Source organism: Heterodontus francisci, chromosome 5 (assembly GCF_036365525.1).
Source record: "Heterodontus francisci isolate sHetFra1 chromosome 5, sHetFra1.hap1, whole genome shotgun sequence".
Classification (NCBI taxonomy): domain Eukaryota; kingdom Metazoa; phylum Chordata; class Chondrichthyes; order Heterodontiformes; family Heterodontidae; genus Heterodontus; species Heterodontus francisci.
This window is the reverse complement of record NC_090375.1, coordinates 104,728,045-104,750,424: the sequence shown is the minus strand read 5'-3', so window position 1 is coordinate 104,750,424 and position 22,380 is coordinate 104,728,045. Positions and strand designations below refer to the sequence as shown.

The 22,380-nt window shown below is 41.1% G+C and overlaps 1 protein-coding gene across 1 annotated transcript in view; it reads left to right on the top strand.

Moving 5' to 3' along the window:
• Window positions 1-19,323, top strand: part of zgc:56231 (uncharacterized protein LOC406257 homolog) — a 57,872-nt gene extending 38,549 nt beyond the window's left edge. Inside the window, exons 12-16 of the mRNA XM_068032649.1 lie at window positions 10,801-10,966; window positions 11,435-11,620; window positions 12,504-12,643; window positions 18,434-18,599; window positions 19,135-19,323. Coding sequence (XP_067888750.1) covers window positions 10,801-10,966; window positions 11,435-11,620; window positions 12,504-12,643; window positions 18,434-18,599; window positions 19,135-19,323 — 847 coding nt within the window. The remainder of the gene's footprint in view (window positions 1-10,800; window positions 10,967-11,434; window positions 11,621-12,503; window positions 12,644-18,433; window positions 18,600-19,134) is intronic.
• The last annotated feature ends 3,057 nt before the right edge of the window (window positions 19,324-22,380 follow it).

The following is a 22,380-nucleotide window of genomic DNA, read 5'->3' as shown; positions in this document are numbered from 1 at the left end:
GATCACTACCACCAAAATGTGCGTGGCACTGGGAGTAATCTGGAGATGACTACTTTTGAGGTGCTGCTTGCTAATTTCTTACCTAGCTTCCTAAATTCTGACTGCAGGACCATATCCTTCTTTCTGTCTTTGGTTCCAATGTGGGCGATGACTGCTGGCTGTTCACCCTCTGCCTTCAGGATGCTCTGCAACTACTCAGTGCCATTCTTGACCCTGGCACCAGGGATGCAACACACCATCCTGGATTTTACGTCTGTGGCCACAGAAATGCCTGTCTGTTCCCCTGACTATTGAATCTCATATCACTATGGCTCTTCCAGTCTTCCCTGTACCCGCCTATGCAGCTGAGCCACCCGTGGTGCCATGGACTTGGCTCTGGCTGCACTCCCCAGGTGAAGCATCACTTTCCTCAGTATTCAGAACTGAATACCTGTTGGAGAATGAGATGCACTCAGGGGTCTGCTGCACTACCTGCCTGATTCTTTTTGACTGCCTGGTGGTCACCCATTCCCTCTCTCCCTGCATACTCTTAAGCTGTGGTGTGACCAAATCTATAAACGTGCTACCCACATAGCTCTCGTCCTCATGAATGCACCACACTGTTGCCAGCTGCCATTCAAGTTCCAAAACCCGGAGCTCAAGCTGCTGCAATTAACAACACTTCCTGCACAAATGGTTCTCCAGGATACGGGAAGCATTCTGGAGTTCCCACACAGCACAGGAGGTGCATTCTCGAGCTTGAAGCTCCCCTGCCATTCCTTTTATTTTAGTTCACCCTTTGTTACTGCTTAAAAAACCTCACCAATACTGAAACACCTTTAGAATTATTAATATAACCTTACTACATAAGAAATAGGAGCAGGCGTAGGCCATTCTGCCCCTCAAGCCTGCCCCGCCATTCAATAAGATCATGGCTGATCTGTCCCAGTCCTCAACTCCTCTTTCAGGCCTGCTCCGCATAACCCTTGACTCTCCGAGATTTCAAAAATCTATCTACCTCCTCCTTCAATACATTTAGTGATCTAGCCTCCACGACTGAGGCAGAGAACTCCAGAGATTCACCACCCTCAGAGAAGAAATTCCTTCGCATCTCAGTTTTAAATGTGTGCCCCCTTATTCTGTAATTATGTACCCTAGTTTGAGATTCCCCCACTAGTGGAAACATCTTCTCAACATCTACCCTGTCAAGTCCCATTAAAATCTTATACGTTTCAATAAGATCACCCCTCATTCTTCTAAACTCCAATGAATAAAGGCCTAACCTGTTTAGCCGTTCTTGATAAGACAACCACTTCGTCCCAGGAATCAGTCCAGTGAACCTTTTCTGAACTGCCTCCAATGCTAGTATATCCTTCTTTAAATATGGGGACCAAAACTGTACACAGTACTCCAGGTGTGGCCTCACCAACACCCTGTACAGTTGTAACCAGACTTTCCTATTTCAAAACTCTAATCCCCTAGCAATAAAGGCCAAAATTCCATTTGCCTTCCTAGTTACTTGCTGCACCTGCATGCTAACCTTTTGTGTTTCATGCACAAGAACACCCAGAGATCCCTCTGTACTGCAGTATTTTGTAGTCTTTCTCCATCTAAATCTGCTTTTTTATTCTTCCTACCTCACACTTTCCCACATTGAACACCATCTGCCAAGTTTTTGCCCACTCACTTAACCTATCTATATCCTTTTGCAGATTCTTTGTATCCTGATCACAACATGTCTTCCCACCTATTTTTGTATCATCAGCAAATGTGGATACACTACACTTTGTCCCTTCCTCTAAGTCATTAATATAGATAGTAAATAGTTGAGGCCCTAGGAACGATCCTTGTGGCATCCCTGTAGTTATGGCTTTCCAACCTGAATAAAGACCCATTGATCCCGACTCTCCGCCTTCTGTGTGTTAGCCAGTCATCAATCCATGCCAACACATTACCCCCAATACCCTGAGCTCTTATTTTGTGCAATAACCTTTTATGTGGCACCTTATCAAACGCCTTCTGAAAATCCAAATACACTACATCTACCGGTTCCCCTTTATCCACTCTGCTTGCTATATCCTCAAAGAATTCCAACAAATTTGTCAAACATGATTTCCCTTTCATAAAACCATGTTGACTCTGTTTGATTTCATTATGTTTTTCTAAATGTCCTGCTATTTCTTCCTTAATAATGGACTCTAGCATTTTCCCAATGACTGATCAGCTAACTGGTCTGTAATTTCCTATTTTCTATCTCCCTCCTTTCTTGAATAGGGGCGTCACATTAGCAGTTTTCCAATCCGCTGGTACCCTACCGGAATCCAGTGAGTTTTTGGCATATTATGACCAATGCCTCCACTATCTCTGCAGCCACTTCTTTTAAAACCCTTGGATGCAGACCATCAGGTCCTGGTGACTTTTCTGCCTTTTAGTCCCATCAGTTTGTCCAGCACTTTTTCCCTCGTGACAGAGATTGTTACAAGTTCCTCCCTCCCATTTTACACCTTGCTCATCTATTATTGTCAGGATGTTTATAGTGTCCGCCCCGGAGAAGACCAATGCAAAATATTGTTTTAAATTATCTGCCATTTCCCTGTTATTAATTCCCCAGTCTCATCCTCTAAGGGTCCCACACTTACTTTAGCTACTCTTACTTTTAATATACCCGTAGAAGCTCTTACTGTTTGTTTCTATGTTTCTTGCCAATTTACTCTCATCAATTTTCTTCCTCCTTTATTAGTTTTTTATCATCCGCTGCTGGTTTCTAAAAAAAAACCCAATCCTCTGGCCTACCACTTGTTTTCGCCGCATTGTAGGCCTTTGTTTTTGATTTGATACTCTCCTTAACTTCCTTTGTTATCCACGGGTGGTTCATCATTCTCTTTGAGTCCTTCCTTCTGACCAGAATAAATATTTGCTGAGTGTTATGAAATATCCGCTCAAAAGTCTGCCACTGCTCATCTACTGACTTCCCCTATAGTCTATCTTCCTAACCCTCTTTAGACAACTCTTTCTTCATACCTCTGTAATTGCCCTTGTTTTAGTTGAAGACACTGGTTTGAGACCCGAGTTGTTCACCCTCAAACTGAATTTGAAATTCTACCATGTTCTGATCACGTCCCCCTAAAGGATTCTTAACTACGAGATCTCTTATTAATCCTACCTCATTACACAATGCCAAATCTAAAATAGCCTGTTCCCTGGTAGGTTCTGCAACATATTGCTCTAAGTAACAATCCCTGAGGCACTCTACAAATTCGTCTTCCATGCTACCCTTGCCAATTTGACTTGTCCAGTCTATATGCAGATTAAAATCGCCCATGATAATTGCAGTGCCCTTCTTACACGCCTCCATTATTTCCTGATTTAATATCTTGTCCTACAAAGAGGCTACTCTTCGGGGGCCTATAGACCGTTCCCACCCGTGATTTCTTTCCCTTGCTGTTCCTTATTTCCACCCAAACTGATTCTACATCACGATCTATAACACCTATATCATTACTCACAACTGCACTGATTCCTTCCTTTTATTAACAAAGCTACACCATCTCCTTTTCCTTTCTGCCTATTCTTCCGGAATGTCAAATATCCTTGAACATTAAGATTCCAGTCCTGATCATCCTGTAACCACATCTCAGTGATAGCTGTCAAATCATATTCATTTGTTTCTCTCTGTGCCGTCAGCTCATCTATCTTGTTACAAATGCTACGTGCATTCAGATAAAGAGCCTTAAGCTTTGACTTTTTACCATCTTTACCTATTCTGGTTCTAATTTCTGCTGTACTCTTGTGCTTATATTCTCTGTCCCTTCCTGTCACTCTCTGATTGATCAATGTATGCTCCTTCACTATCCTGCACCTCTGCTCTCTTACTTTTTGGCTTTTTAAAGTGCCTTTCAATTGAACCCTCGGTTTAAAGCCTTATCTACAACCCTAGTTATGCAATTCACCAGGACACTGGTCCCGGCATGGTTCAAGTGAAACCCATCCTAACGAAACAGCTCTTTCCCCAGTACTGGTGCCAGTGTCCCATGAATCGGAACCCATTTCTCCCACACCAATCTTTGAGCCACACATTTACCTCTCTCTAGTCTTATTTACCCTATGCCAATTTGCGCATGGCTCGGGTAGTAATCTGGAGATTATTACCTTTTGGTTCTGCTTTTTAATTTGGCCCCGTGCTGCTCATAGTCCCTCAGCAAAACTTCTTTCCTAGTCCTACCTATGTCATTGGTACCTACGTGGACCACGACAACTGGATCTTTTCCCTCCCACTCCAAGTTCCTCTCCAGCCCAGAAGACGTGTCCTTAACCTTGGCACCAGGTAGGTAACACAGCCTTTGGGGACTCTCTATCTTTGCTGCAGAGAACAGTTTCTATTCCCTAACTATGCTATCCCCTATTACAACTACATTTCTCTTTTCTCCCCCCACTTGAATGGCGCTTTGAACCACGGTGCTATGGTTAGTTCGCTCATCCTCCCTACAGTCTGTGCCCTCGTCCACACTGGGAGCAAGAACCTCGTACCTATTGGATAAGGGCACTGACTGAGGCTCCTCCAAAGCTAAATTCTGGATCCCCATACCTGCCTCACTCGCAGTCACACCCTCTTGTCCCTGACCACTGGCTGAATTCAAGGTAGTTAATCTAAGGGTTGTGACTGTCTCCTGAAACAGTGTCCAGGTAACTCTGCCCCTCCCTGATGTGTCGTATTGTCTGCAGCTCGGACTCCAGCTCATAAACTCTGAGCCGAAATTCCTCGAGCAGCCAACACTTGCTGCAGATGTGGTCACCGTGGATTGCACTGGCAAGCACCAGCTCCCACATACTGCAACACATCGCCTGCCCAGCCATCTCTATTCTATTTAATTAATCTGGATCTCCAGTATTTAAAAAAAAAAAAGAACTATTTAAGTGTACTCTTAACCTGTAATGACGTCACCTGATTTAAATCACTTGGCCAAAACTACAAAAAAAACATGAGACACAGAAGAAATACCCACCAATCACTTACCAGCTCTCCTGTGACATCACACTTCGATTTTTTATTTTTTTCTGCTGTCGAGCAGGTCCACAGAACAGAGCGCTCTCGCTGTCGCTGCTTCTGGTCACTGGCCTCTGCTCCTTTTATCTCCCGGCTCCTCTCGCCTGTTCCCGCTCTCGCCGCTATCTAGTATTGATAAATCCTACTAAATATCAATACAGGTCACTAGTTAAAATACATCTCAAATTTTAAAAAAAAACTCACCAGCTACTAACTTGTTCCTTTTTATTATTAATACATAATTTTTTTACTCTTTTTTTTTTTAGTCAGCCAGTTGTTGAAACACAAACCGAGCTATTTACACACACACCCGAACAGTAGTGTACTAACCCAGCTATTTACGGATACTCCCTAACAGCAGTTACTCACCACCTTATAGCTTTACTGTGATGTCACTGTTCACTTTGTTTTCAAACTCAGGCATGCCTGGACCCCTCTCTGCTGCTCTCCTTGAAGGTAGTGAGAGAGGATCTTTGATCGAAAGATCAAGATGTAGATCCAGTTTGGGTAGAGCTAAGAAACAGCAAGGGGAAGCAAACATTGGTAGGAGTTGTTTATAGGCCACTAAACAGTAGTGGTAAGGTAGGGCACAGTATAAATAAGGAAATTAGAGGTGCATGTAACAAGGGTAATACAGTAATCACGGGGGACTTAAATCTACATAGAGACTGGATAAAACTAATCCTAGAATATACACACGACGGTTTTCTAGAATAGTATGTTGGGAACCAACTAGAGAATGGGCTGTTTTAGATCTGGTATTGTGCACAGGGGAAAGGGCTAATTAATAATCTCAAAGGAGCCTTTAGGGAAGAGTGACTATATGATGGAATTTCACTTTTTATGTTTGAAAGTGATGTAGTTCAATCCAAAACTAGGGTCTTCAATCTAAACAAAGGAAACTACGAGGGTATTGGGGGAAAGTTGGCTGTGGTAGATTGGGAAACTACATTTGAAGGTATGATGGTAGACCAGCAATGGCTAGCCTTTAAAGAATTAATACATGGTTTGCAACAAATTTATATTCCTTTTGAGGCACAAAAACCCAGCAAGGCAAGTGATCTGACCATGGCTAACAAGAGAAGCTAAAGATTGTATTAGATCAAAGGAAGAAGCTTATAAAGTTGCCAAAAAAGTAGAAAGCCTGAGGATTGGGAGCATTTTAGAATTCAACAAAGGAGGACTAAGAAACTGATAGAGAACATAGAATATGGAAGTAAACTAGCGGGAAACATAAAAATGGACTGCAAAAGCTTCTATAGGTAGGTAAAAAGGAAATGATTAGTAAGGACAAATGTGGGCCCATTACAGGCAGAAACAGGGGAATTTATAATGGGGAATAAGGAAATGGCAGAGCTACTAAACTTATACTTTGTCTGTCTTCACAGAGGAAGATACAAAAGACCTCCCAGAAATACTAAAGAACCAAGGACTAGTGAGAATGAGGAACTGAAAGATATTGATATGAGTAAAAAAGAAAAGTAGTACTGGAGAAATTAATGGGACTAAAAGCTGATAAATCCCCTTGACCTGATCTACATCCCAGAGTGTTGAAGGAGGTGGCTGTAGAGATAGTGGATGCATTGGTGATCCTCTTTCAAAACTCTATAGATTCTGAGCAGTTCCTAAAGATTGGAAGGTGTCAAATGTAACCCCACTATTTAGGAAAGGAGGAAGAGAAAAAACAGGGAGCTACAGACCTGTTAGCCTGACATCAGCAGTAGGGAAAATGCTAGAATCTATCATAAAGGATGTGATAGCTGGATACTTAAGAGAAAAAAATGGTAGGATTGGGCAGTGTCCACATGGATTTATGAAAGGGAAATAATGTTTGACAAACCAGTTGGAGTTTTTTGAGGATATAACTAGCAGAATAGATAAGGGAAACCAGTAGATGTGGTGTATTAGGATTTTCAGAAGGCTTTCAAATAAGGTTCCACACAAAAGGTTAGTAAGCAAAATTAGAGCACATGGGATTGGGGGGTATTAAACTGGCATGGATTGAGAATTGGTTAACAGATAGAAAACTGAATAGGAATAAACTAGTCATTCTCTGGTTGGCAGGCTGGGAGTAGTGGGGTACTGCAAGGATCATTATTTGGGCCCCAGCTATTCAGTCTATATCAATGATTTAGATGTGGGGACCAAATGTAATATTTCTAAGTTTGCTGATGATGTAAAACTAGGTGGGAATGTAAGTTGTGAGAGGCTGCAAGGGGATTTAGACCGGCTAAGTGAGTGGGCAAGAACATGGCAGATGGAATATAATGTTTAAAAATGTTACGTTATCCACTTTGGTAGGAAAAATAGAAATGCAGAGTATTTCTTAAATGGTGAGGGATTGGGAAGTGTGGATGTCCAAAGGGACCTGGATGTCCTTGTTCATAAGTTACTGAAAGCTAACATGCAGGTGCAGCAAACAGTTAGGAAGGCAAATGGTGTGATGGCCTTTACTGCAAGAGGATTTGAGTGCAGGAGTAGAGAAGTCTTGCCTCTGTGGCATAGAGGGAGTGGTTCACCAGACTGATTCCTGGGGTGGTAGGATTATCCTATGAGGAGGGATTGAGGAGACTGGGCCTGTATTCTCTAAAGTTTTGAAGAATGAGAGATGATCTCTTTGAAGCATACAAAGTTATTAAAGGGCTCGACGGGTTTGATGCATGAAAGAGGTTTCCCCTGGCTGGGGGAAGGGGTCCAGAACCAAGAGAATCAGTCTCGGAATAAGAGGCCATTTAGGACTGAGATGAGAAGGAATTCCTTCACTCAGAGGGTGGTGAATCTTTGGAATTCTCTACCTCCAGAGGACTATGGAGGTTCAGTCATTAAGTGTATTCAAGACAGAGATTGACAGATTTCTAGATATTAAAGATATCAAGGGATATGGGGATAGTGCAGGAAAATGATCTTCTACCTCAATGCCAGTCATGATCTAGTTGAATGACAGAGTGGGCTCGAAGGGCTGAATGGCTGACTCCTGCTCCTATTTCCTATATTCCTGCGTTCCTAAATGGTACAATTTTAAAAAGGGGTGTAGGAAGAAAGAGATTTCTGATGTGTTTTGAAGGCGGCAGGGCAAGTTGAGGACGCTATTTTTTTTTTTAACAGGGGTATGTGGGATCCATGGCTTTATACGTAGGCATGAAGTACAAAAGCAAAGACATTTTAGTAAACTTTAAAGAAACACTGGGTCAGCCTTATTTGGAGTATTGTGGCCAGTTCTGGGAATATCCTTTAGGAAGGACGTCAAGGCCTTGGAGGCTGCTGTTAAAATTTACTAGAATGGTACCAGGGCTGAAAGATTTGTTATGTGGGAGAACTAGAGAAGATGCTAGTTTTCTCTTTGAAGCAGAGAAGGTTAAGGGGAGTTTTGATAGAGGTGTTCACAAGCTATGAAGGGTTTTGATAGAGTAAATGATGAGAAACTATTTCCAGCGGCAGATGGGTCGGTAACCAGAGAACACCGGTTTAAGGTAACTGGCAACAGAACTGGAGGCAACATGAACAAAGTATGCAGAGTTATCATCTGGTATGCACTGTCTCGAAGGGTGGTGGGAACAGATTCAATAATGATATTCAGAAAGAAATTGGGATAAATATTAGCATGGGAAAGATTTACAGGGCTATTAGAAAAGAGCAGAGAGGAACTAATTTGATAGCTCTTTCAAAGAGAAGACATGGGTCTAATGGGCTGAATTGCCACCTCCCTATGCTGATCATTCTATGATCTAAAAGCCTAATGCATAAAGTACATTAAATTGTTTTAACTATATCTATAACTCACTAAGCTGGTGATTTATTCCATTTTGGCTTGCTGCAGTGCCATATGGCTGTGAAAAAGACAATAAATACAGTAAGCTAAACTTTTGAGGCTTTTCCAAATTGTGGAAGGAAGTTGAATGTCTTAGGACACCTGCCTGCCTCGCCTCTTCTGGTGCATTGACTGTTTTGGTGCCACTTCCTCTAACTTTTTGTTTCCAACTTCCATCCTTCTCTCACCTTCACATGGTCCATCTCCAACTCTTCCCTCTCCTTCCTTGTCATCTTAGTCTATATGGAGGCTATCAGCCAATATTCACCATAAGCCCACTGGCTGCCACAGCTATCTGGACTACACTTTTTTTCATACCCTACTTCCTCTAAGGATTCTATTTCATTCTCCCAGTTTCTCCATCTCCGTTGCATCTGATCAGACAACACAACCTTCCATTCTAGTGCTTCTGATATGTCTCTTTTTTTTTTCCCCCCTCGACTGAGAATTCCACCCCACCATGGTTAAAAGGGTCCTCGACCATGTCCAATCTATTTCACTTACTTCTGCTCTCACCCCTTCCCCCTCCCTCCCAGAACCATGATGGGGTTCCCCTTGTCCTCACCTTCCACCCCACCAGCTTCCATATTCAACGGATCATCCTCTGCCATTTCCGCCACCTCCAGTGTGATGCCACCCCCAAACACATCTTGCTCTCCCCTCCTCTTTCAGAATCTTAAGGGACCATTCCCTCCACAACACCCTGGTCCACTCCTCAGTCACTTACAGCACTAACCCCCCCCCCCCCCCCCCCCTCAACCCCATTTCCTAAGGCACCTCATCATGCAAGTGCAGGAGATGCAACCTGCCCTTTTACCTCCTCCCTTATCACCGTCCAAGGCCTGAAACACTCCTTCCAAGAGAAACAGCGATTTACTTGTGCTATTTTCAATTTAGTATACTGTATTCATTGCTCATGATGTGGCCCACTCTACTTTGGGGAGACCAAACACAGACTGGGCAACCGCTTCATGGAATACCTCCATTCAGTTTGCAAGCATGGCCCCGAGCTTCCTGTCGCTTACCATTTCAATTCTCTACCTTGCTCCCTCACTGACCTGACTGCCTTTGGCCTGCTACAGTGTTCAATGAAGCTCATTGCAAGCTCGGAACAAACATCATCTTTTGACTGGGCACTTTTACAGCCTTCCAGACTCTATATATTGAGTTCAATAATTTTAGATCATAACCTCTGCCCCATTTTTTAATCTATTTTGCTGGTTTGTTTTTCACCCCCTCTTGTTTCTTCCTTTTACTTTGTGTTTGGATGGCTGCTATCCTCCCATCCACACCACATCATTTGTTTCTTTTTGTCCCATTGCCACTCCCCTTTGGCTTTGTGCCACGAAACCTTTTGTCATTTATTCTCTTCTGCCCTCTACCTCGATCACAGAGCTTCCCTTTTTTGTTCTTTCTTTCCCCTCCAGCTCCCCACCCCTGCTTTCACTTGCTCAAAACCTATTGCATTTCTAACTTTTTTCCAGTTCTGATGAAAGATCATAGACCTGAAAGGTTAACTTTTTTTTTTCTCTCCACAAATGCTGCCTGACCTGAGTATTTCCCCCATTTTCTATTTTTGTTTCATATTTCCAACATTTGCAATATTTTGCTTTTGTAAACCAAACGTGTGACTTTAGTAGGGCTAAATATGGAGTTGCCCATAAAACTTGCTTACTTAGTGATTGAACACATTAATTTGAAATATATTGAAACGGATTTCATTTTAATATTGCATCAAATATTGACTGCTTGTTTTGTAATTGTTCCCAGTTCCAAGTGAAATACTTGCTGAATTCCAAGATCATATTCTAATAAATAGCAAACCTCTATTAATCTAAAGCTACATCTTTTTACTTTTCACTTCCAATTTTTGTTTTGAAACAAGTCCTGGCCTTTGCAATGGAAAGATTTGAACTCTGAGATCTCCATTGTGTATTATTTTTAACATGACCTATCTTTTGGCTATTAGATTGAAATCAGTTGTTGTCCCTTTCCGAGAGAGCAAGCTGACTCGTCTCTTTCAAGCTTTCTTTTGTGGCAAAAGCAAAGCGTGTATGATTATTAATATAAACCAGTGTGCTTCCATGTATCATGAGACTCTCCATGTACTGAAATTTTCAGCAATTGCTAAACAGGTAAGGTATCATTCATTGCCTTTTGTCTTGCCTTTTGAAGACATTATCCTGTAAAATGAGGATAAAATTTTCATTCCAATTTTCGAAATTTTCTTGAACACCGAAAGAAAAGTCATAAAAGCTACACACTAATGTGCATAACATTTCAATTCAAATGCACCATTGTATAAATCAGCATACTAAATATTTGCCTTTGACTTAAACCATTGCCTTTGGTATTCAAAGTCTGTTGTTTGCAGAAGATTATATATTCTGCCAACTCACTGACATTTAACAATTTAAATCTTTACTTTTAGAAAAGCTGTGCAATATTCTGCTTACTTTTCCAATTTTGATGGCTGGTGTAAAAATCTTTATGAAGATGCTCCTAGTACATGTTTAGCATTATTGCCAAGAATAGAAAGTTGTGAACAATAGTTACTGCACGCTTGTCCAAGTAAGCTGTTTATAGAAACTCTTGATTTTCAGATAGTTCAGATCATACACCCAAAAGTAGACCTGCAACTTATTGATCCAATGAAGGGGAGTGATGCCAGTATGATGGTATGCACTGATCTCTGTGAAACACTCTCTGCTGAAAATTTCTTTCTCGAAGATCTACTAATTAAAGAGGAACAGGAGAACGAAGACCTTGATACCACCTTGGGCCATGATGTAACTTTTTTTTAAAATTCTCTTCACCACTTGAGCTTGAGTATAAAACAGGCTGTACTAACTGTAGTCAACTTTTTAATTATTCAGCAATTAATTGAATATTGAGAATTAGACTAATGCTGCCTGCAACATGTTAATGGGGTAACCCTAGGGGAACATCAAGCATGAACTTAAGTATTTAGTAGAACAATTGAGTAAAAGAAAATATTGCATTCGTAACCTCTTTTACAACGTCAGCATGTCCCAATGCACCTCACAGCCAATTAAGCACTTAAGTGTAGTCACTGTTGTAATGTAGCAGTAATTATTTTGGATTTGACCCTGGAATAGACACATTAAATCAGGCATCAGAAATGAACTTAAGTAAAGTATTGTGAAACTAAAACCAAAGAGGGAAAATGTTACACATGAGGCCGCATTTAGTAATTGGTCATTAAAGTCTAAAAATATGCATAGATAGGTAAAGAGCATCAATAATGGAAAAACAAGATGTTGTGTACAATTTAAGGAAATGCCAGTTTTATTGGGAAATTTTATTAAAGGAAACGGATCCTAGATTTGGGGGAGGGGTATGGTGGCCGTGTGGGGAGGGCGGTTGGTGATCAGAAAACCAATTCTGAAGATTTTTCATAAAGCATGATCATGTACTCATAGTCATAGTTATACAGCACAGAAACAAACCCTTCGGCCCATCGTGTCCATGCCGGCCATCAAGCACCTAACTATTCTAACTACTCGGGATGTTCCAACTGCTTTGTACGCATGCATTACTTTTTGAAATGTATTTAGAAGCTGTAATGTATCAGCTTGGTGATTCTATTTGTCTGCTGATCTTCACCTTGATCCTGCTTGATGTTATAGGGTTTTCTAATCTTTTGCTCAGGAATTATTGGCCATGATAGAAAATCTAAAACAAAAATTGATTGCTGAAAGACAGCACAAACTGGTTTTAGAAATTCGGGTTCGTGAAGAGATGGGAGAGGCTATGTTTCATCAACTACTGCATACAGAAGAAATTTGGAGGTAATTTTTAATATTTAGATTGTAGTTAGCATAAAATTAACCAAAAATGTTATACAACAAAAACATTTCAAAAGATTTTGTGGGAATAAGGATGGGTTACTTTGATTTACTAAATTAGTTGATGTTTGACATGGATGTCACAAGACAGTGAAGCAGCACCATTGCTGCATTGATAGGGCTGCATATGTAATTTTGGGATAACTAGTTGATGGGATAGCTTCTTCCTTTGTCTAGTGTTCTAGATCTAAAGAAAGCTATTCCAAGGGACTTGACTAAGAAAGCAACCTTTATCGAATGGGTGAAAAGTTGTTGTTTAAACTGGGGTCAACAACTGGTTGTTGCTGCTTATTTCTGTGAAATAACCGACCAGATCTGTTTGGTAGTGTAGCCTGTTGCCAGGTGTGCCTGATATTGTTCTTGGATATAACTTGAGATTTATGCTAGAAACCTGTTATAAGGGATGGTTTTGAATTATGTGAGGAATTGGAACACTCCAGTTTCACAGATGTTGGTGGGCTCGCTATCTTCCAACAAATGGGTAAAGAAGGAAATGTTGCATTATATAAGTTTTCAAATTCTCAGCATGTCCCAAAGTGCTTCAACAACAAGAAATTACTTCTACGTGTAGGCAAGCATAACAGCCAGTTTGTGTGTGGCCTGGTTTCCGCAAATGTGTAAGTTCAGATCCAAGCCACAGGATGGATTTGTGGCAAGAAAGGGTAACAGTTGCAGGTTAGAAGGTCTTGGCCACAGAGCACCCTTTTAGATGGGAAACTCTGCCTTCTGGTGTAAACATTTATTTGCCACAACCCCTCAAATGACACATTGGTCCCAATAAACCTTACATCTAACATTCCTTTAGAATATTAAGGTGACTGTGCAGATCCTTCTAACATGTTGAAGGTAGATGTCTCTGGTCTTTGTAGTTGATTATAAAACTTGGGAGAGCTGGAAGGAATTGCCTATGCAGGGTAGGAGAATGCACCCCTATATTAATGCTCTGATGTCATCTTAATTATCAAATGTCCTTGCTGACAAGTACAAAGTCCTATATCATTTTGAAGCATCCGCATGAACTATGCTATCTGGTGGCCTATGCACTTTACAAACTAGTGATGACTATACTCCAGATTTTTTATTTTTTAAATGGGATGTGGGCATCAGTGGCAAAGCTAGCAGTTTTTGCCCATCCCTAATTGCCCTTGATAACTGAGGTGACTTGCTATGCAATTTCAGAGGGCAGTTCAAAAGCGACCACATTGCCGTGGGTCTAGAGTCATATGTAGGCCAGACCAGGTAAGGACGCACATTTCCTTCCCTGAAGGACAATAGTGAACCAGATGTGTTTCCATGACAATCGATGATTAGTTTCATGGCACCATTAATGAAACCAGCTTTCAAATTCCAGATTTTCTATTAATTAATTAATAGAATTTAAATTCCACCAGCTGCCATGATGAGATGTGAACCTGCCCCCACTCCTTTCTCCCCGCCCCCCCCCCCCCCCCAAATACACCCCAGGGCATTAGCTTGGGCCTCTAGATTACTAGTCCAGTGACTACCACTATGCCATCGCCTCCCAATTTATACGCCAAGTCTAAAAGCTCGTTATTGATAGCTCTGTTTTCAGCCATCTAGGTCTCAAGCTCTGCAATACTGTCTCTAAATCTTCCCACCTTCCCCTCCTCTTCCATTTTTTAAGAGTCTCCTTTTAAAACCTTCCCCTTTGACCAAGCTTTCAATCATCTCTCCAATATCTCATCTCATCTCATCCTTTGGCTTGGTGTTGATTGTAAAATTTCTTGGTTTTCTTTGTTAAATGTTGAAATGTTGAACTACTTGACCAAAGTCCAGTTTTGGATGAGTTAGAACTTCCTCCAGCTCGACATTAGATGGATAAAAGCCAGTGTCTAAGCTCCTGCCACAAATTCTTCTTTCTATTGATTCTGTTCTCCTCCTGGGCTGTTGTTTTGGGCTCAACCTGATCATTCATGACTTTGGCGTCCTATTTGACCTTGAACTTGGTTTTAGATTCCATTTCCTCTCGTCATTAAGAGCTCCTTGCTCTACCTCTGGAACATTACTATCCTTCAATGAACCCTGTATCTTTGCCTTTGAAATCCTCTTGCTTGTCATCTTCGACCTACTTCCAACACACTGCTCACTTCCCTTTCTCCCTCCATTTATCTGTAAACTTCAATTTGTGTAAAACTCTGTTGCATGCCTCCTTTCTTGATCACTCATCAACTATGCCTCACCGGCCTACATTTGGTTCCTGTCCTTAATGCATTAAATTTTAAAACCCTCATCCTCCCCTTTTTTAAATGAGTGTTTCCTGCCTTTATCACTGCATTATCATCTAGCCTTTTTTTTTTCTCTTTCTCACTGTCACTCTCTGCCCCCTCCAACCCACCCCTTCCCTTTCGTGGAAACCGTTACAGTTTAGAAGGCCATCTGAGTCCTACTCTCTGGGATTCCCTCATTTAAATCTCTCCTTTTTAAAAAAAAAAAAAAAAAAATCTCCTTGAAAACACAACTTTTCAATCGCCTCTTCACTTCTCCCTCCTTGGCTTAGCATTTGTTTTTGTCGTCTTTGAAGGGGCTATATAAATGCAATTTGATATGTGTCATCAGAGGTGATTTTTACCTTCACTGCCTGGGATGGAAATCTAGTGGACCAGATCACCTTTTTATGTATACAATAAAAGTTCTGCCAGATGTTTCATTTGAAATCAATGAGATGAAAATTTGGTGGACAATCTGCACTCAGATTTCTACCCAGGCTGTGAAAATTATCCCTTTTGGGGGGTGGGGGGAGAGAAGGGTGTGGTTCGGAGTTGTTGTCGAAGGAGGTTGAGCGTGGCTCCTTTTTTTAGGGTTGAATGTGTTCTGATATACCAAGTGAGCAAGGAAATGTTTATGGTAGATTTGGTAATCTGATGACATCAACAATACCCTTTTGGGTTTGTCTGGTTCACTCATCATTAAGCCAGATTTATTTATGGAGCCCAGAGGGGTGGATAACACATGCTCCGTATAACACTGAACTAAAGCCTAAACATACAAGATAATTTTGGATTGATCAGCGTTAAGCATTTATTTTCCTAACCTCCCTTTCATTCTTTTTGTTTATCTTAAATTAATGCTTTCTAGTTACCAACTCGGTGACCAGTGGGAATAACTTTTTCTCTTTATTTTCAAAATCCCTCATAATTCTATCCTGATCTGATCTCCACTTACTATTCTCTGTGCTAGTGAAAATAAACCTAATTTCTTGTGCTGAAACTTGCAATCACTGATGTTGCCCTAGAAGATCTACTTTGCACCCTCTTTTGACATTCTTAGAAAAATAGAATGTTCTAACTGGCCTGACCAATGCTTGGAACGTTGTTGCAGTACTAGTTTGGTTTTGTACTTTTATGCCCTGAATATACAGATCACTTATGTTTTTTGTTTTAAAGCAGCTTCCTCAACTGTTGTCCGGTCTTAGTGTATCCTGAACTGCTGCTCACACATCCCCATATTTCCCCCCCACCCCCCCCCCCCCCCCCCCCCCCCCCCGCAATCCCTAACCCCCATCTCTTCTATTCTACTTTTAAAGTCTGGCCATTTAATTCCCTTTTCACTTTTCCTTCCCAAAATATACCTCCTTGTACTTGTTTATATAAATCTTCATCCAACATTTAACTGCTTAATCCAATTTGTCATCCTGAAGTTGATTATAGTCCCTTTTAGTCAGTCTTGCTCCTTATCTTTATCCACTGCACAGTTTTATATTCCGTTTTATACAGATCACTTATATACTTTATATTTACATTGTTGGATATGGGCATTGTGTCAGTAGAATGGAGGGTTTCCAATGGAGACAAGATATGCCAAGTAATCATAGGCCAGTCAGTGGTCCTAAACTAAGAATACTATTGTTTGTTACTCCAGTTCAACATTCAACCATTAGCCATTGCTCTCTCTCTCTCTCTCTTCCTATGTCTAATTTCCTTCCTGTGCTCGTTTCAATATTGTGCCTTAATTTTTCAAGCAACCTCCTCCATGACATCTTATTAACACCTTTGAAAATTTCTATCCACAGCATCCACTGCATTATTTCTTTCTCTAGTGATTACTACTAAATTTGGTCAGACATGACTTGCCTTTTATAAATCCATGCTGACTGCCCTTAACCGATTTTTCTAAGTGAGTAATTCCTGTGATTTATGGAATAGAGAAAATTGCCCACTGATGCTAGGCTTGCCATTTTGTCTCTGGTTCTTGACCCTTCCACTAATGGAAACAGTTTCTTTTTATGTATTCTGTCGAAACCCTTCATGATTTTGAACACTTCTTTCAAATCTCTTCTCCAACTTCTCTAAAGAAAACAACTCCTGTTTCTCCAGTCTATCCACGTAACTAAAGTCCCTCATCCTGGAACCGTTCTTGTGAATCTTTTCCGCACCCTCTCCAAAGCCTTCACATCCTTCCTAAAGTATAATGCCTAGATTGGACACAATATGGCAGTTGAACTCGAACCAGTGTTTTATAAAGGATCACCATTACTCCCTTGCTTTTGTGTTCTATGGGCTGGATTTAACGTTCCAGCGGTGGGCGAAAAAAAAAAAAAATAACAGGTGGCCCACGAGTGGGTTTCATGTTGCCGCGATCTAGTGTGCAGTAGCTCAAGATAATATGCTGGTCAGGTCACCTGCTCCCCCCCCACCCCCCAACTCACATGGTGCCTATATCATTTCTCATCTCGACCAAAACAGCTTCTACATCCTGGTTTCCTGAACTTGGGTCATCCCTCTCTATTGTACTAATACCATCATTAATTAACAGAGCCATTCTTCCACCTTTTTTGTAGCTTCCTGTCCTTCCTAAATGTCAAGTACCCTTCAATATTCAGGCCCCAATCTATGTCATCCTGCAGCCATGTCTTTGTAATGGCTATGAGATCATACTTATTTATTTCTATTTCTGTTATCAGTTTACCTGTTTTGTTTCAAATGCTACATGCATTCAGATACACAGCCTTTAGTTTTGTCCTTTTTTTTTTACAAAAATATTTTTTTCAAATCTCTAGCCTTATCTGCTGACTTACTCTTAGATTTGTACCCTCTGTCCCTTTCTGTCACAGTCTGTATCATTTCCCATATTAATACCTTTCTCTCTTGCCTTGTCTCTACTCTAATTTACCACCTCTTCCCAAATTTGATCCCTTTCCCCCAATATTTAGTTTAAAACCCTCTCTACTTCCCTAGTTATATGGCTCACTAGAACACTCGTCCCACAGTTCATGTGTAGCCCGTCCCAATGGTACAGCCCCCACTTTCCCCAGTGCTGGTGCCAGTGCCTCATGAACTGAAACCCTCTTCTACCACACCAGTCTTTGCACCACACATTCATTTCTCCAGTCTTATTTGCCCTATGCCCATACCTGCCTCACTCGCAGTCACACCCTTCTGTCCCTGGCCATGGACCAAATCAGAAGACCCTACCCTAATGGGTGTGACCGCCTCCTGGTACAAAGTGTCCAGGTAACTTACACCCTCCCTGATGTGTCGCAGTGCCTGCAGCTCAGCCTCCTGCTCATTAACTCTGAGCCGAAGTCCTCCTAGCCTCAGATACTTCAGACATGGTCTGCAAAATAATAACATTTAGCTGGTATTGTCTCTTCTCAATCATGCAACCAAAATGTACTGTCTCTCATTTCCCTGTGATGCATTTTATCTGCCATGTTCAGTGTTTTCAACCTTTTTTTCAGAAAATTGTAAATGTTGTTTTCTTCACCCATTACAGTGAGCGTTTTGAAGAATTAAAGGAGATCTATGAAGAACAATTGGACAGTAAACTCCTCATGTACAAAGAATCAATCAGGCGTCATGCATATAAATGTGCTTTGGTAGAAGTTCAAGATAAATATCTTGCAAAAGAAGAGTTCACTGCTGAGCAACACAAAGTGAAGGTAATATTTAAGGCAACATTATGTTGCTGCCTTTTAATATCAAAGGAGGAACGGAACAAGGAAAATAGCTGACTTTTTTTGTAATCCAGTTGCTCACCTGTACAGTCACAGTACAATGTACAAAAAATACTGCAGATGCTGGAAATCTGAATTTTAAAACAGAAAATGCTGGTAATGCTCAGCAGGTCTGGCACCATCTGTGGAGAGAGAAACAGAGTTAACGTTTCAGGTCAATGACATTTAATCAGAACTGAAATGTTCGATGCAATGGGTTTAAAGCAATTAGAGAGGCAGAAAAAGGGAGGGAGGAAAAGAACAAAAGGAAACTGTCTGTCTGTGATAGAGTGGAAGACGATTAAATGACAAAATGATGGTACAAGCCAAAAGGGGGGATGGTAATAGGACAAGTAAAGAAACAAAAGTTGTGTCTGGAAGAACGGTAAATGGGAAAATGCAGAATAATTACCAACAACTGCCATCCAAAAACAAAAGGCAGTGCTTGTGAACATAACTTGTTGCTCAATGTTGAATCCAGAAGGCTGTAAAGTGCCTAATTGAAAGATCAGCTTTATTAGAACACTGCAGGAGGCAGAGGACAGAGGTCCAAATGGGAGCGGGAGTGGAGAATTTAAATAACCGGCAATTGGAAGCTCGGGGTCATGCTTACAAACTGAATGGAGGTGTTCTGCAAAGCAATCACCCAATCTGCATTTGGTCTCCCTAGTGTAGAGGGGACTGCACTGAGTGTTTCGAGGCTTGGATGGTGAGAAAGGAGGAAGTAAAAGGGAAGGTGTAGCATGTTCAGCTCTTGCATGGGAAGGTATCTTGGGTGGGGGTGTTGGGGTAATAGAGGATTGGACCAAAGTGCCATAGAGGGAATGGTTCCTTTGGAATTCTGAAAGGGGAGGGGAAGATGTGTTGATGGTGGCACCATTCTGGAGGTGGTGGATGATGGGTTGAATGTGGAGGCTAGTAGGGTGGAAAGTGAGTACAAGGGGAACCCTATCGTGATTTGGGGAGGATGGATATGGTGGGGAAGGGGTGAGAGCAAAAGTGGGTGAAATGGAATGGATGTGGCTAAGGGCCCTGCTAATCATGATGGGATGGTAATTCTTGGTTGAGGAAAGAGTAAGACATTTTGGAAGCGTTGGTTTGCAACATTGCATCATCTGACTAGAAGAGACTGGGGAAATTGAATAGAGTCCTTTTTACAAGAAATAAAATTACTTGTTCTCATGATACTCATTGGTTCAGCCCAGTTTTTGTGGTCAATTTATTACTCATTCCTTTTAAGATGTACCTTACTTTGCGACTCTTGTTTCTCCCTTTCAAATTTGATATCTAATGCAATCGTATTGTGGTCAATATTTGCAAGATGCTTTTACTGTCAGATTGTTAAGTAATTCTGGCTCATTATTCATCACTAAATCCAGTATGACGTGTTCCCTTATCTGTTCTTATTCTGCATTGAACTCGAAAGATTTGCCACTCCAGTACGTTAACAGATATCCTTATTTAATATATGTTGCCAATGATTAGGAGCAAAGTAGTGTAGTCATTTGTTACTGGGCTAGTAATTCAGAGATCTGGAGCAATAATCCAGAGGGCGTGATTTCAAATTCCACTATACAAACATACGAATTAGGAGCAGGAGTAGGCCACTTGGCCCTTGAGCCTGCTCTGCCATTCAACAAAATCATGGCTGATCTGATTGTAAACTCAATTCCACATTCCTGCCTACCCCCAATAACTTTTCATCCCTTGCTTATCAAGAATCTATCTACCTCTACCTTTAAAAATAGTCATAGACCCTGCTTTCACCATCTTTTGAGGAAGCGAGCTCCAAAGACATGGCCTGCTGAGAAAACATTTTTCCTCATCTGTTTTAAATGGGTGACCTCTTATTTTTAAACAGTGACCCCTAGTTCTAGATTCTTCTACAAGAGGAAACATCCTTTCCACATCCACCCTGTCAAGACCCCTCAGGATCCTATGTCTCCATAAAGTTGCCTCTTACTCTTCTAACCTCTAGTGGATACAAGCCTAGCCTGTCCAACCATTCCTCATAAAAGAAGACAATCTGCCCATTCCAGGTATTAGTCTAGTAAATCTTCTCTGAACTGCTTCCAATGTGTTTACATCCTTCCTTAAATGAAGAGACCAAATACTGTACACAGTACTCCAGATGTGGTCTCACCAATACCCTGTCTAACTGAAGCAAAACTGCCCTACTTTTGTATTTAATTCCCCTTGCAATAAATGATAACATTCTATTAGCTTTCCTAATTACTTGCTGTACCTGCATACTAACTTTTTGCAATACATGCACTAGGACACCCAGATCCCTCTGCATCTGAGCTCTGCAATCTCCCACCATTTAGATAATATGCTTTTTCATTCTTCCTGCCAAAATGGACAATTTCACATTTTCCCACATTATACTCCATTTGCCAGATCTTTGCCCACTCACTTAACCTATCTTTATCCCTTTGTAGCCTCCTTATGTTCTCTTAAATTTATTTTCCTGCCTATCTTTGTGTCATCAGCAAATTTAACAACCATACTTGAGGTCCCTACACCCAAGTCATTTATGTAAATTGTAAAAAGTTGAGGCTCCAGCACTGATCCCTGTGGCACACCACTCATTACATCTTACCAACTAGAAAATGACCCATTTATGCCTACTGTCAGTTTCCTGTTAGCTAGCAAATCTTCTATCCATGCTAATATGTTACCCCCAACTCCATGAGCTTTTATTTTCCACAATAACCTTTGCTGTGGCACTTGATCAAATGCCTTCTGGAAATCTAATGGTTCTACTGGTTCTTCTTTATCCACAGCACATGTTACTTCTTCAAAGAACTCCTATTAATTAGTTAAACATGATTTCCCTTTCCCACAACCATGTTGACTCTGCCTGATTGCCTTGAATTGTTCTAAGTGCCCTGCTATAATGTCTTTAATAGCTTCTAACATTTTCCATATGATAGATGTTAAACTAACAGGCCTGCAGTTTTCTGCTTTCTGTCTCCATCCCTTTTTGAATAAAGGTAGTTTTAAGGATTTGAATACAGATTACAATATCTGGTAATAAAGCTAGTATTGGGTAAAGTGCCCACATGACTAATGGATTGTCATAGAAGTTCAACTGGTTTACTAATGATCCTTAGGAAAGGAAACCTGCCATTTTTATCCAGTCTGGCCCACATGTGGCTCAGTCCCACAAAAACATGGTTGACTCTAACTGCCCTCTAGCCAACCAAGCCACTGTTGTTAATTATAGTATAATTACTAGTGAGCACTGACTGTTCAAAAAGAAGATCCACCATCACCACTTTGAGGTAACCACGGGTGGGTAATAAATGTTTACCATGCCAATAATATCCACATCCTAGGAATGAATTTAATGAAAAAATGCAATGGCAGAGCAGCTTTTGCAGTCTCCTCACTCCTATGTCCACCAGATGGCATTGGTGCAATAGTTAGAGATGACCTTGGTTCAGAAGGTTTGGGTGACGATGAAGAATAGTGGGGGAACGCAGTCACTAGTGGGAGTGGTCTACAGGCTCCTGAACAGTGATCACAATGTAGGACAAAGTATACAAGAAGAAATATTGGGTGCTTGTGATAAAGGGACAGCAATAATCATGGGTGATTTTAATCTACATATAAACTGGAAAAATCAGATTGGCAATAGTAACCTGGATGAGAAGTTTATAGAATGCTTCTTAGAGCAGCACGTTCTGGAACCAACCAGAGAGCAGGTTATATTAGACTTGGT